Here is a 16,290-nt window from a genome sequence, read left to right on the forward strand (position 1 = left end):
AAGGTGGTACAGCAGCTTAAAGGGAGGAAGTTCACTGAGCTGCAACAACACAGAAGAAGATTAGTAAGTAAAGGGAGTTGCAAGAGACTATATAAAGCATACTACCTTTTTACAAAGTTAACCAAAATTTATACATATATTTACATTTATGTAAATGTATGTGTATATGCATATGTATATATTATGTGCAATACAGCCATATAAAAACGGAAGGAAGTGAGAGAAGGAAGGCAGAGGTTGGTAGAGAGAACCATAATTTAGATGTAAGTTAAAGGTCTGATGAGTACTGAGTTTGCAGATGCTTATTATGCTATTAAGAATAATTAACTACATAAAACCAGGCCTTTACGTAGACATGAGCCAGTGACCTGAGTGTCACAGACTAAAGGTTATGGTTAATCCGCTTCTGTGCCCCATGTTCCACAAGGTTTAGTAAATGCTTTTTGGGGGGGTCACTGCTCTAACTGATCTTTTTCATGTCTTTTGTTTACTACAATCTTCATCTCATGTTGACCCATGCATTAATATTTGGTCTTGCTGTCTTTTTTCTCTCCGTTTTCCATTCCATACCTCATATTCCCACCAGATTAGTACTTCTCAAGTTTGAAGTCATAATTTATTTCCTGTAGATCAGTGCTTCTGCACCAGGAGTGGTTACCCCATCACGGGTCATTTGGTCGTGTCTGGAACGGTTTTGGTTGTCACAGCTGGTGGTGGGGTGCTGCTGGCTACCGGTGGGCTGCCGAACACCCTGCAGTGCACAGACCAGTCCCTGACAACAGAGACTGATCCAGTCTGGTATGTCAGTAGTGCCAAGGTTGAGAAACCGTAGTGAATCTCAGACATTCGATATCTTAGATTGGACCTATTATTTTATATGTCCTTCGAGGGGAGGTAGTGTTGAATAGAGCAAAGACACTAACATTTCATTTTATTTTTTATCACTGTTTTTACTATCACTTGGTGGAATTGGACCCCAGACTAAAACTTGGGGCTGACGTGAAGAATGCAGCTCTGTCCATAATCTTACACGTTGGTATCCCTAGTCTGATTTTCGATGGCCTAACGGTGATTTAGGCACCCCCTAGTCCCTTTATTCATACTTAATTTTATGTATTTGTTAAGTTGAGCTGGAAACGAAGAGCAAAACGACAATGAATATTCCTATCAGTGGAAACATTCGGTTTTTTAAGGTTAATATCAGGCTGCATACGATCATTTCAGGGTAGACTGGGAAATGTAGTGTTCAAAGATGACTTTCTGAAACAAGGTAACACCATATGTACACACATAAAAATGAACATTTTGAAGATTTTATTTAAGTCGTGAGGGAGCCGGTTGTAGGACCTGTTACTGCTAGCTCAGGGGTATCGAAAGGCGTGTGCAAACTGGCTTTTCCACGGAGGAGACAGGCGTTCTTCTGCAGTGCTGCCAGTTACCTGTGTGCAGTTTACAGAGGTGCAGAATACCTTCCGTGACATCAGAATCAGACATCGAAAAGCCATCCATTGGATACTCACGGTCTTCCACTGGAGCACGATTTTTTCCACCCCGCGACGCAGAGAATTCAACAAGGCTTGCTCGAAAGGGCACACAGGGACAAAGGAGTTAGTACAGTTTTTAGCTGATTGTGACCCTCCCTCAATCTCTTTGTCACACACTGGTGCTATGACTCCGCTGCTTGGCGTAGTGAATTTCAGGTCCTCAGTCTAGCATTTATATTCCCCTCTGATCCGGTCCCAACAGAACCCCCTCAGCTTTTTCTCCACGTTGTACCTCTTCTGTAATACACCCTGCTCTCCCACCGCGTGAGATTTCACGGTTCCTGAACACAGCATACGCATTGAGGCCTGGGTGGCGGTGGTGGTTCTGTTTACTCCCTCACCGCAAAGCAAAGCGCTCGTTCGCTCGTTGTGGAGTACCACTGAGAGCAGTCCCATCCTTCAGTTTGTGGTACACGTACCAAATCCTCTGCGAGATCTTTTCTAGGCTCCTTGAGAATGGCTTCCTTCTGGGTATTTCCATGCGTAGTGCTTCTCAGAATGTGGTCCTTGCCCCAGCAGCATCTTTTCATTATTACCTGGAAACTTCTTGGAATTGCAAATTCTTGGGCCCGACTGTAGACCAACTAAGTAAACACTGGGCATGGGGCCCAGCAAACTGTGTATTGTTATCACTGTCAGTGACTCTGAAGGGTGTCGAAGTTTAAGAACCAGTGCCATGGTGAGTTGTACTTTTTTAATAGCTGTTTTGCTTGTACTGTATTATGTTTCCATATAGATCTCTGTCCTTTATTTTTCTCTTGGTGTCTTGATAAGAACCTGTATTTCATTAATACCTGTATTAATAAGTTAATAACCTGTCTTGATGACCTGTCTTGATTAAGACCTGTCTTGAATAAGACCTTATTAATCAAAATTAATAACCTGTTTTGATTAATAACCTGTCTTGATAAGAACCTGTATTTCATTAATGAGTAGGCACTCATTACCTTTTCACTAATTTGAAATTAATTATTTCTCTTACTAGATGCTCCTCATGAAATAACCAGGGAACAAAATTTATTCATCATTTGTTTGTGGAAATTACACTGATTGTTAAAAGATAAATGGGCAAAGTTGCAGCTGCATTTCCTTGTGTGTATACTTCCCTTGTACTGCCTTTATTTCAGTAGAATATGTCACGTGACCTTGTTTTGAAAGTTAGTGTCTGTTTGAATCAGTGTCTGTTTTTTGCACTCTGGCCAAAATGCCGTCTGGGGGTTAAGAGCACGAGACTATGGAATCAGAGCCCTGAGTTTGCATCCCAACTCCCTTTCTAGATGTGTGATCCTTATTTTCTTTACGAAATAGAGTTCTGTCTCGTATGGTTGTTTCGAAAACAAAGAGGTGGTGAATGTCAATTTAGCAAAGGCAGGAAGGGCCATTATGAGCCTGTCTTCTGGAGTTACAGTTTTCTGATTAGGGTTTTACCTGTATTCCTTAACAGTCGTTCAGTGAAAAATTATTAGTCATATTGGTCTGTGTGTTTTTTAGAAAGAGATTTATTGATGTGTTTTAAAAATAGTGCTAAACATATTTATTGTAAAAAGTTTGGGAAGTATGGCATAGTGTAAAGAAGAGAATAACAGTGCTCCCACTCAGAGGTTACCATTGTTGAAGTTCTTGCTGTGTTCTTTCTAGAAGGTTTTCTGTGTGTACTGTGCATGTTCACTTACCTGCTTTTCATTTGAAATCTCTTGAGTATTCCTAAGTCATTCAAGACATTTAGGAGAATGGAAGCTGTTCCGTTGGAAAATGTAATTCGATTGTATTTGAAGCATTAAAAAAATCCTCCTCTTTTTGAATTGCAAAACTGATACATGTATGTATCAGAAAATAGGGAGCGGTAAAGAAGGAAACATAGGGGTACCTGGGTGGCTCGGTCGGTTAAGCCTCGGACTCTTGGTTTCTGCTCAGGTCATGATCTCACGGTTTGTGGGATCTAGTCCCGTGTCGGGCTCTGCACTCCAGAGTGCAGAGCTTGCTTGGGATTCTCTCTCACTCATCTCTCTCTATCCCTCCCCCACTCTGGTTTTCTGTCTCTCTCAAAATAAATAAATAAACTTTAAAAATAAAAGTAAATTGCCTATACTCTTTACAGAAACCAACCACTGAATACAGTTAGTCTTTTTTTTTTTTAATGGTGATTTATTTATTTTGAGAGAGAGAAGGAGAGAGAGAGAGCACAAGTGAGCAGGGGAGGGGTGGAGAGGGAGAGGGAGAGAGAGTATCCCAAGCAGGCTTTGAGCTGTCAGCACAGAGCCCGATGCAAGGCTTGATCTTACAGAACCATGAGATCATGACCTGAGCCCAAATCGATCTGGATGCTTAAACTGACTGAGCCATCCAGGCGCCCCTATTTAGTCCTTATAAGAAACAACAGATTGGGATTCAAGATAAATAGTTTTTTAAATGCCTGACTAGAGTATCATGAGCCAATTACAATGCATTATCCCAGCTATTCTTTTTTTTTTTTTTTTTAACATTTATTTATTTTTGAGACAGAGAGAGACAGAGCATGAACGGGGGAGGGGCAGAGAGAGAGGGAGACACAGAATCGGAAGCAGGCTCCAGGCTCTGAGCTGTCAGCCCAGAGCCTGACGCGGGGCTCGAACTCACGGACCGCGAGATCGTGACCTGAGCTGAAGTCGGACGCTTAACCGACTGAGCCACCCAGGCGCCCCTATCCCAGCTATTCTTTTTTTTTTAAATTTTTTTTTTTTTTCAACGTTTTTTATTTATTTTTGGGACAGAGAGAGACAGAGCATGAAGGGGGGAGGGGCAGAGAGAGAGGGAGACACAGAATCGGAAACAGGCTCCAGGCTCCGAGCCATCAGCCCAGAGCCTGACGCGGGGCTCGAACTCACGGACCGCGAGATCGTGACCTGGCTGAAGTCGGACGCTTAACCGACTGCGCCACCCAGGCGCCCCTCCCAGCTATTCTTAAACATAATTTTTCTTGCTTTGAAGAACGTGGAAATCATGAGGATAAAGTTGTTTTCATTTTCTTTCTTTTATGTTTTACTAGGGAGTAAAACAGTGCTGTTCCACTGAATGGTTGAAAGTCTTGATAGATTGCCATATTTATACATACGTATACCCACAGATATATTACACATACACACTCTCCAATTTAATGTTACTTGTTTTGAATTTCTGTATGTTTTAAAAAACAAGAATTCATATGCTTAACACCATTGTCTAAATATATTTTGTGCAAACCAAAGTGTTTTAAGAAGCAAAATAAAAATCAGAAATGTTTAATACCTATAAGTGATAACACAAATTGTTTCTAATAACTGAGAAACAAAAAGTTGTGTGGTGCTATAAAAGATAAATATTTTCAAGGGGCGCCTGGGTGGCTCAGTCCGTTTAGCATCCTACTCTCGATCTCGGCTCAAGTCCTGCTCTCAGGGTCATGAGTTCAAGCCCCGTGTCGGGCCCTGGGCTGGGTGTGAAACCTATGTAAGAAATTTTAAAAAAAATTTCTGAGTGTATGAAATCTGGTTCTTTGGTTGTCCTATAATGCTTATTTTTTATTGATAATGAAACCATTTTCTTTTATAGAATTGTTAGGAGTGTTGACACTGTTCCAGAATTCAAAAGTATGTTTTGATACCCGTGGTTTTTGGTAAATTCGATTTCTTTTTTGCTCTGAGAGATTTATGCATATCAGCAAGTTAAAGTTGTCTTTTACGAATTACTCTAGCAGTCCCTACAGAAGTTGACAGCTACCATAGCCTGTTCCCTCTAGAACCACTGCCGCCGCCCAACCGGATACAGAAATCAAGTAATTTTGGATACATCACATCTTGCTACAAAGCTGTAAACAGCAAAGACGATCTGCCATATTGCCTTCGGAGGATACATGGTACGGAAGATAAGTTAGCCACTCTTTGAAGCATATTGTTGAGGCTAAGATTATTGAAATATTCCTGCATGTATTTATTTATTTAATATGTGTATAAAGGATAATAAATAAGTTTGTTAATTCATTTGGAAATTAGTAGCTCATAAATGATACATCACATGGCCTTCTCTTCGCGATTCTGATGGAATAAAGGAGGGATTTCATTTGCAGTTTAGTAGAAAAAATTTCCTTTTATAGGTTTTCGTCTCGTTAACACAAAGTGCATGGTGTTGGTCGATATGTGGAAAAAAATTCAGCACTCAAATATCGTAACCTTGCGTGAAGTATTTACCACTAAAGCATTTGCAGAGCCTTGTGAGTAATTTGTACTTGTCTTTCTGCTTTTGTGGGCTTCATTACTTGAAGCCAGATTGCAATAATGAGTGTTTTGTGTCTTATTTTAAGCCCTTGTGTTTGCATATGACTTCCATGCGGGAGGAGAGACTATGATGAGCAGACACTTCAATGACCCTAATGCTGATGCCTATTTCACAAAGAGAAAGTGGGGTAAGAAAGACACGCAAGCAAGATTCATTTTGACAAATGCCTTTGCTCTGTGGAAGAGTGGTTTTCTATTTTAAAATGCACGTGAATTTGTTTCTGTGATCATAGCGCATTAAAAAAAGAAACGTCTCAAAGAATCGAAGCCAGTCCATAAGCGGCTGGGAAATAGAGTGTTGTGTGTATAGGCTGAGAATGGAGGCAGGGTGTGAAAGACTCGTGGAGGTGTCTGAAATGTAAATAACCGAGAATGTGGTGAAAGTGTTTTCCTCTTAAACATTTTGGTTTTTTCTTTTAAAACTACAAGGCTTTCTGGGGGCGCCAGGGTGGCTCAGTCGGTTGAGCGTCCGACTTCGGCCTCAGGTCGGGATCTTGAGGTTCATGGGTTCGGGCCCCACATCGGGCTCTGTGCTGGCAGCTCAGAGCCTGCAGCCCGCTTCAGATTCTGTGTCTCCCTCTCTCTCTGCCCCTTCCCCGCTCATACTCGCTCGCTCTCTCTCTCTCAAAAATAAACATTAAAAAAATAAAACAAAACTACAAAGCTTTCTGGATAAAGGCATTTTGGAAAATAATGCCTATAGCTTCACCACCCAAAGTACAACCACATTTTCTCTTGGTATATTTCTTTCCAGTCTTGGTTTTTTTGTTTTGTTTTGTTTTTTGGTCTCCTGTCACATTGTTTCCTTTTCTTTTTATCATTTTGTAGCATTGCATCTTTCATTTGTTATAAGTATTTTCCCCCTAACTTTTGTATTTTCTGGATATAATTTAATGACTCTCTTATTATAGCCCAGTGTGACTATATATCATTTATGAAGTGATTTCCCCAAACAAATTTTTTTAAAAGGTAGGACTACATGTTACTTAAGGAATTAATCTTCAAAATAAATTTTCAGGTAACATTTACTTTAATGGGATATTTTCTAATATGTATAGTTTCAGTACTTAAGAGAACCAAAATATTGTAATTATGCTCTAATAAATGTTTATTAGAGGGTAAATTGCTTCAGAGTCAAAGTAGGTAGGCCATCCATTTTGAGATGTTTGTTAATTAACTAGGTATTTGGGTAAGGAAAACGTATGCATCATTTTCTTGTTTGGGGGCAGGGAAAAAGCATTGAAGTCTCTTAAAAAATTTTACTAATTGAAGTACACTTAACAAAGCATTGCATTTTTTACTGTAGTTTTTAATCTTTTAAAGATTTTCTTGACTCACATACTGAGAGAAATTAAGGAGGAAGAAAGATGTGAGTCCACAGTATAGTCTCTTTTGGATTGTGACTCCTTTAAGGATTCGAATTGTGGACGAGATATTACTTTTGTTTACTTGTAACTTTGCTTTCTGACAGTTGGAAGAAGAGAGCTGTGGTTCCGTGGCTGTTTGGCATTGAAAATCTGGTCATATGGTGTGGTCATTTTTTTTTCTTTTGCCGTGTCATCTTTAGACACATACATAATTTTGTCGAAGGGGATGTGGTATAGCTTTTCCTATAGATGTGGATATAGCTGTAGTTGTTCAAGTTTATTTTAGTAGCAGCACCTGCGAGATGACTGTTGGCTTTAATTTATAGCTGGGTTTCTCAACCTCAGCCCTGTTGACATTTAGGGCTGCATAATTATTTTTGTGGGGGCTGTCTGTGCATTCCACAATATTCGGCAGCGTCCCTGGCCTCTGTCCTTTAGATGCCAGTAGCAGGCCCCTTCTCCAGCAGTGACACCAAAAATAGCTCCTCCCTACATTGCCACATGTTTCCAGAGGGGCAAAATGGACGCCTGTTGAGAACCGTGAATATTAGCACTCCTTTCCAGTTTTTTTTTTTTATCTTTATTTTTAGTGTTAACCCATTATGTGATATATTTTGAAATGTTTACATTTTCACAGGAATCACTCCTTTTTCTGTTGTTTAAAGGTATTGTTTGAATGCTCGTAATTTCCCTGGACATAGCATACGTCCTTTAATTTGTAGCAACTTCTACTCCAAGGCAATTCTCTAGTTTCCCTTTATCACTGTTAAAAGAAAAATTATAATTTTGGAGAGCTATAGATGGAAGTCTGATGTTTTCTTACACTCTTTAACTTAGCACAAACTAAAAAATTTTGTATTGTAAGAAATATACTAATTTAGAAAATGGAAATAATAATCATACCATACTATATAAGGGTTGTGATAAGAAGGAGCACCCTGGGTGGCTCGTTCGGTTGAACATCCAACTCTTGACTTTGCTTCAGGTCATGATCCTCATGGTTTGTGAGTTTGAGCCCCGCACTAGGCTTTGTGCTGACAGTGCGGAGCTTCTTTGGGATTCCGTCTCCCTCTCTCTCTCTCTGCCCCTCCCCTGCTTGCTCTCTGCCTCTCTCTCAAATAAAAATAAACTTAAAAAAAACGTTTGAAGTGAGGTAACATGGGTAAAGTAACTCTGCTGCTGTTAACAGTATACAGGTAAAGACAGAATCTGGCTCAGAGCAAGCAAAACACTGTTGGCTATAAATACTGCTTTCCCTTATTACCACATTTATCAAATAGTTTTATTTAAACTCTTCATAGTCATCTTTGACGATGTCTTGGCAGTTCTCACTAGCACCACTTCGGACACTGTTTTCCAGATTGTACTTACTATCTTTAATCTGTCTAAATTGAGGGAGAGCAACTTTTCAATTTTGTATTTGCTTTTCCTTGGAAACTTTATCCCAAGCCAGAAATTTTGCTATTTGTTATCTCCACAATTAACCATTTAACTGTGTTGCTTTTATGCCTAATTCACAAAAAAATTTGTTTACATCCCTAAGAACACTTGAATTTATAAGGTGTCATATTCCCTGAAAGAATTAGAAAATCTGGATTAAATTTATGTGGCTCCTTTTCCACTGATATGTAAGTGACCCAGAAAATAGTATCAAGAAGCACTGAGGGGCACCTGGCTGGCTCAGTCAGTTGAGCATCTGACTCTTGATTTTGGCTCAGGTCATGATCCCAGGATTGTGGGATCGAGCCCCGCGGTGGCATTGGGCTCTCTGCCGACTTGGAGGCTGCTTAGGATTCTCTCTGTCTCTCTCTCTCTGTGTCTCTCTCTCTGTGTGTGTCTCTCTCTCTCTCTCTCTCTCTCTCTCATTACAAAAGAAGAGGAAGCACTTAAACGAGTTGGTAGAATCAAAATGATTACTGTCATGGTAGATCAGATTATTTTTGTGTTTCATTATTAGACATAAGTGATATTCAGGTTTTTACGTTTATATTTTTATGAGTCAGATGTCATCCTAACTAACATGGCTGTAAGAGAGGAGATGAGCAGTTTAAGGAGAATAAGAAAACATTCAGCATCAATGATAGTAGAGGCTTTTATTTTTCTTTCAAGGCATAGAATGAGCAGTTTTCACCTGCCTGAACAATAACATAGGCCAGGATTATCCACATTTTAAGTAAAATAATATCCATCATTCCTGTTTTTAATCAGAATTTACATTTATTTGGTTCACATTAAATATAAATCCTTTAATTTTCTTTATTGTTCAGTAATTACAAGGTTCACAGAAAACATTTCAGTGAGAGTTGTGCTGCTGCTGACAGCATAAAGGTATAATCTCATGAATAGGAAGTTGGGGGTCTCTTCTTACTAACAGACTGAACTTAAATTTTATGTGTATGTATATATATTGACAAGTTGTGCCATGATGCATGGATTTTCTTTGTTAACTTTGGTTCGACTTCTTTAGTCTTTTAGTTGATTACTTAAAAGGTGTCATTTTTTATTTATTTGCTGTATAGGTCAACATGATGGACCATTACCCAGACAGCATGCCGGATTATTGCCAGAATCTCTTATTTGGGCCTATATTGTCCAACTGAGTTCTGCGTTGCGTACCATTCACACAGCAGGTTTGGCGTGTCGAGTTATGGACCCAACAAAGATTCTGATAACTGGCAAAACAAGGTACCACCATTTTTAGTTTTGGCTTCTTCATTGAGCATCTAACCTGTGACAGTTTAGTAAACAAAGCATGATGATTCGTTTAATTCTACCTTTTCGTATATTCCATCCAGAAGAACTGCTGTGACTTTGAGTCCATTTGTAAGTTAAAAAAAAAAAATGTTGAATTCTTAAGAATACAATGCCTGGTCATTAACCAGGAATCATGTAAAAGTTTGGGACGTATACATAGTTAGGGTCAGGGGCTGGATGTAGAAGTGATATCCGTATACCTTTTCTGTGTACAACCGTGGTTCTCCGACTGTAGCACGAAACAGAATTGCCTGGAGGGCTCATTAACAAGCACACGTGATGGGGCTCCACTCCCAGAGTTCTCCTTCAGTGAATCTGAAGTGGGGCCTGCGAATTTATATTTCCATCAAGTTCTCATGCGATCCTGTTGCTGCTCATTGGGTCCAGTGCTTTGAGGACCACTGATACCAAGTTAAGGAGCACAGCCCTTGACTTCACCAGAGTTTTATTTGAGTTGCTGTGATTTTGAGACTTCTCTTGGACAGCATAACACAACGAGCTCAAGGTCTGGTACCTGGTTAGCCAGGTTCATCATACCGAGTCTCCTTAGTTGCTGTCTGTATGATCCTGAGCAAATTCTGTAACTTCTGTGTGTGCAGCAACCATAGAAGACTATTGGTGTCTCTACTTTCCACACTTACAAGGTACCTGTGTCGTGAGATTATTGAGAGGATTAAATGACTAATACATGTAAAACCGAATGATCAATACACGTGAATGGTGCCTAATACATCTTCAGTAAATGTTAGAAAGCTAATTAGTTCTCTTTCGTGAATGAATCACTGATAAAGTAGCAGCTTGGTGTGGTGAAAAGACCACTCGCCTGGTAGTCGAAGGTGTGAGTAACAGTCCAGTCCTGGCCTTATCAGTTACTGACTTCTATACCCGTAGGCCTATCGCTTGGTATCTGTGAGCCTTAATTACCTCATCTCTAAAATGGTGGTTGAAAGAGGTTATATGGGGGTAGGATAGGGGGTTAGACTAGATAAGATTCTGAGATCCTTCCTAATATAGGAAATGTTGAACTTTTTTAAAATCTCAGTTTAATAATTTTGTTTAAATTCTCTGGTCTTTAAAGGTTGCGAGTAAATTGTGTTGGAGTTTTTGATGTTTTAACATTTGATAACAGTCAGAATAATAATCCATTGGCATTAATGGCGCAGTACCAGGTGAGTAAGAGTGAACATGGACACTTAATAACTTAAGGCTTTTTTTCTAAGATTTTGTTTATTTGGGAGTGGGGCTTTTAAGTCTAGATTTCAGTTTATTCTGGGGGTGTCTCTAGGTCAGCTTTGAACATGTATTTCTTAATCACTGCCGTGTGTAGTGCAGAGTCCTTATCAGTTGGAATGCAGAGAGTTAACGACAGTGTCAGACACTAAGCGTTCGGAGGAAAATATGTTTATGTGGTCGGGAAAGTCCTCAACATAGATTAAAACAGAGTAATTGGCGAATAGATCATATTCAGTGACATTTTACTTTTTTTCCCACTTGTTTAATGTGTTAAAATCACAGGTGTTATTTTTACTCTTAGATACTGCCCCACCACCAATCCACACATTTTAGAAATATTTTCGAAGGACTATTGTTGTATCGACATGTTCTAAATAATTTTTCTTTTGCGTACTCCCTTCTTTTACACGATCAGAATCTGGTTCTAGTCTAGTCATAATACTAGCATAGGTTTAGGCCCCTCTATGTTCTTCGTCTTAGCTGTTCGTTTCATACTTCTTGATAAATACAAGGCGTGAGAGAATAAGAGCCTGTCTCTGCAAGGAACGTTAAGTGTAGTTGCTTTTGCCTTAATTGCTCTGTGCAGGTGATGTGTACATAAAGTAAATATTTCAGGTCATTTCGTCTGTATTGCAATACTTCACATCTTTTTGGAGGATATGCAGCTGCCATTTTAAGACCGTATTATTCATTCTTTTTGTGTTAAGAAATTTTTGGTGTTTCTCAACATTTACTAACCTCTAGAGGTCTGATATAAGGCAGAATCTCTTAATTATGTGGAAAGTCCAGGAGAAAAACACTTCACCTTTTCTTTGCCCTTCTCGTTGCAACTTCTTTAGTTTAAATCTTTGAGAGATTTTAGTTCGCTGAATTATAAGCCAAAGTTTCTGAACAAAAAGGAAGAGAGAGAATGAGAAGTAGAGTCTGAGTGATGCCTAGTGATCCAATTCATGCGTAAACCTCTTTTCCCGCTGGCCCGGGGACAGTGTAGTCCCCGAGAGGTAGAGCCACACTCATCACGTTGAGCTGTATGGGTTGGAAGCGGACGTGACCCATCTTCCCCCCTCCCCCCAGCTAAACTGGGCGGCAGCCAAGCTGTCCTGGTTGGTAGCGCCATCTAGTGGGCGGCGCACAGAAGAATCTGACTGCCTTTTTCTGCCAGCAGCAGTCTGCCTCAGGGGGGTTGCTCTGTTCCTCTTTCTTTTCTAGGTGGTTCTTAGCTACTTTCCTTCTTCTGTCTTCCACCTAGTGCCTGACTGGCTCTGAACAATTTTCTTCTTGATCTCTGTGCTTCTAAGAGAGACTAAGTATTGGCTGTTAAAATATACATCCAGGAAAATTTTGGAGGAGAAATCAGACACTGTTTGGAACTAGTGTCATCTAACAAGAATCTGGAAACCCCATGTCCACATTAAAAGACGAAACACCTTGCAGTTTTGTTTTTTTACACGTTCAGCATTACACTATGTCATTCTTGTCTCTTCTGAATAGAGTTCCTTTTTTTAAAAGAAAATTCTAGTATAAGGCTGGTTTGATTTTGGTTTTCTGTGAGTACTATAGCAGTATTATTTTCCATTTTTTCTTTGTAGAGGTACATCATTTCAGTTACATTAGTGACAGGTAGTTACCTTGAAAAACTCTTTTGAAGGAAAAGTAATCCCAGAGTTCCAAACAAACAACTCTTCAGTAAGCACTTGGGGCAGTTGATTGGTAAATTAGGAGCTGCCTGCTGCTTTCAACCAGTTGTCGCCTTCCCTTTATTTTCCAGCAATAAAAGGATATCTCAGGTTTTCTTCTTTTTATTTTTTTTTCCTTAATTTTTGGGGGGTGGGTTATGTATGTGTGGAAGATTTTTCACACAGCTTATAGGAAGGTAAAGGAGAGAATTAAAGATAGTCCCAAGTGGGGGATTGTGATTTTACGGAGAAGAGGGTACATGAGAAAGGAGTGCATTGTTTCTTGTAGTCTATTTTTCATAGTCTGTTTCAGACACGTGAATAGAGACTGACTTTCAGTAAAGTGGACATAAGTAGAGCCATAGATAGAATCAGAAAAATCAAGAAATCAAGAATCAGGAAGAAACTGAAAATGAGTGGGGGGAAAACCTCCAGAATTCAACAAATGGGGGGAAAAACCAGATGGAGGTAAGAAGCAAAATAACAAATGGAAAATTATTTAGCTGGCAAATAAGGAAAGGAGAGTTATTGGGCTTTTATGATGTTGAACTCTCTTAATTTTAAGCAGGACGTCATTAACCTCTTACTTAAAAACAGATCCGTTCTAATTTAATCTGGATTATGTGACCTGTAGACTTTATTTCTAAACGTGCGTATTCCACCTTGAGTCAGCTTTAGAAAGTGGTGGGACACACTCAAAAATCAGATGTTCTTATTTTAAAAACCCATCCAGTCCTTCGGCTGTCTTGGACTTTTGTTTTCCTGGCTCATACTAGGGAATACCGGAATGTTCTAGGTGGGAGGTTTAGTTACAGCATCAATTGAGGGTGGAGCTAAACTGAAAATTCTGTTGTTTTAAGGGTTTGGGAGGCTGTGTGTTGGTACGTGCTGCTCAGACACCTGATAAATAATAGCAACGTTCAGTGTGCTTTGCTGAGGATATTGGATTGAAACACTTAGAGAAATTTACAGTTCGCATTTACATGTACCAATTTGTCTTGACCAAGATTTTTATGGTTTCATTACTATAACTCGGAATGTTTTACTTGATCCTGAGAATGACTGAGGGGAATCCTTCTTGGGTTCATTCATGGCAGTGCCCTTCCGAGAACAGAAATGATCGAACAGTAATAGCGCTCCCTCCCGTGCCACCCTACCTCCTCCCTTTCTGGGCTCCTAAGTCTGTACCACAAGTGAAGTTTTAAAAAGTTTCTTTGACATGAATCCTTGGCATCTCTTACCACAATAGAGTCAAAGTAGTTTTTCTAATCCGTTTTCCCACCGATTATAATAGGGTCTCCTGTTCAGAGCGTCAAATTCACAAATGCTAGTACCGAATGAATTTTTGAATTTGAACTTTTTAATGTTAGTAATGGAGTTTGGCTTCTTTATACTTTCTTATTTGCGTAAAATGTTGAGGATAGCTGTAGTGTGCTAAAGTTTCATTAGTGACTGTCTTGAAATATTTGCCTGTTTTGCAACTATACTATGTATAAACATTCCACAAAACCAGTGGTTCTCCATCCTGACTTCATTATCAGAACTGTGGTGGAAGCTTTGAAAAACACTAACACCTAGATCTTAACCCAGACTAATAATACCAGAATTGGAGTGAAGGGATAGCTACAGGGTTACTTCTTCTGTTTGATGTTTTTAAGCTCCTCAGGTGATTTTAATGTATAGCTAGCTTTGAAAACTCCTTTTACTAGACCAGTATTCAGTAAATGTATCCAATATTTGAGATCAGGTCTCAGATTTTGAAGATTTACAGAAGTTTTCTGTCAAAATTACTTCAAATGATTTTATTTAACTCGGAGCTATTCCATTCTCCTAGGCATAAAATTATTAATAGTTACCTGCCAAGAAGGGCCACTTGGGATAACCATTCTGTTTCCTGGAGTTAGACAGGTAATAGAGAGCTTACCTCAATGTAGCCAGCTATCTTTGAAAATCCTTTTAGAGCAAAAGCCTCACAGTGGTAAATCATAAAAAAATAGATAGGTAAATAGAGAAAGAAAGAGAGAGAGGAAGAAAGAAAGAAAAGAAAAGAAAGACAAAGAAACCAGGTGGTTACAGAGCTCAAAGATCTGTTAATAATGTGAGTAAAAATGGGCTATTTGGAAATAAGGGCAGATGGGATGTCATTGGGGTTGGCAGCATTCTCGATGTTCTAAAGAGCATACCCTGAAATCAGGTAATAGTTATGTTACATTCTGAATAATGGAGTAACTTTTCTTCAAATAATTCTTCAAACTCCCATTGTATTTGGGGCATGATGGAAAGTGAGAGAGGGGCATGTTATAGATTGTAATGATCATAGTCAGGTGAATATGTGGTAACCAGCCTTACTAATAAGAATGTCAGCTCTATCTAAATAATTTTTTTTTTTTAATTTTGAAGCAACAATTCTGTAGCTGGCATATGAATTGCTTAGAGTATAGCCCTAACTACATTTATCAGAATTACCTGGGTGCTTTAAAAATGTTGGGCCTGCTCCCCCAGACTTACCGAATGAGAATCTCTGGTAGAGAGGCTCGGGAAGCCCCTTCAAGCTCCCAGGTGACTCTGAGCACCAATATTGGAGAACCCTGTGCTGAGTTTTGCAGCTTCTTTGTAAAGGTGCTTTTTCCGTGCAGGCAGTAGTGTCACTGTGTTAAATTTGTACGTATAAAATAAAAATTAAAAGTTATATTTATTCTTTCATGTCAGCAAGCAGATCTGATATCATTAGGAAAAGTTGTGTTGGCTTTGGCTTGCAACTCTTTGGCAGGAATTCAGCGAGAGAATTTACAGAAAGCCATGGAACTGGTGACAATCAACTACTCCTCTGACCTGAAGAATCTGATTCTGTAAGTTGTAATGCACAATTAAACATATATGATGATCGTACGAGATAAGACAGCTTTTTTCCACACAGGCCTTTTAAGAGGGCTTCTATTTATTATTTTAGTTCCTACTGTTCAAAATCAGGCAAAACACAGTTAAACACTTTTAATTTCTTTATTTTTATTGTTAAGTGTATATTTCCTTGAATAAATTCATGAACCAATGTGTTTAGTTACTGATGTTTTAAATGTTTGGTCAGAGGGTACCCACTGAGGTTGCATTGGTATTCACTAGCTACATATGACTTAGTTTAATTAAAATACAATAAAGTTAAAAATAAAGAAATCAATCTTGCACTGGCCACATTTCAAGAGCTCAAAAGCTTCATGTGGCTTCTGGCTAATATATCCCATCATTTCAGAAAATTCTGTCAGACAGTGCTGCTCTAGAGAGTGGTTGTTCTCTTTGTGCGAGCTGTCATAAATAAACCTCAGATGTAATCCAGTCACAGATTCTGTGGCCAAAACAGCCATTACGGAAAGCATGGATGTAAGGGTCCCAGGCTTCTACTCCAGTATCTCTAGACTCCCAAGAAGTCCTTGAA

At 39.2% G+C, this 16,290-nt stretch overlaps 1 protein-coding gene across 14 annotated transcripts in view; it reads left to right on the top strand.

The window, feature by feature from the left end:
• The window catches only part of PAN3 (poly(A) specific ribonuclease subunit PAN3), a 131,429-nt gene that overhangs the window by 99,743 nt on the left and 15,396 nt on the right, over positions 1–16,290 (top strand). For 9 of the 14 annotated variants that reach the window (XR_006202961.1, XR_006202965.1, XM_042940298.1 and 6 more), the window contains 6 exons: positions 5,251–5,412; positions 5,650–5,766; positions 5,857–5,958; positions 9,717–9,882; positions 11,030–11,120; positions 15,570–15,709. Coding sequence is in view for 11 of the 14 variants with exons in the window: in XM_042940298.1 (XP_042796232.1) it covers positions 5,251–5,412; positions 5,650–5,766; positions 5,857–5,958; positions 9,717–9,882; positions 11,030–11,120; positions 15,570–15,709 (778 nt within the window). In the remaining 3 variants the exon portion in view is untranslated. Of the gene's footprint in view, positions 1–5,250; positions 5,413–5,649; positions 5,767–5,856; positions 5,959–9,716; positions 9,883–11,029; positions 11,121–13,163; positions 13,329–14,694; positions 14,769–15,569; positions 15,710–16,290 lie in introns of those variants that run through there. The other 5 variants (XR_006203244.1, XM_042940399.1, XM_042940687.1 and 2 more) reach the window with 5 other exon arrangements.

Source organism: Panthera leo, chromosome A1 (assembly GCF_018350215.1).
Source record: "Panthera leo isolate Ple1 chromosome A1, P.leo_Ple1_pat1.1, whole genome shotgun sequence".
Lineage (NCBI taxonomy): Eukaryota > Metazoa > Chordata > Mammalia > Carnivora > Felidae > Panthera > Panthera leo.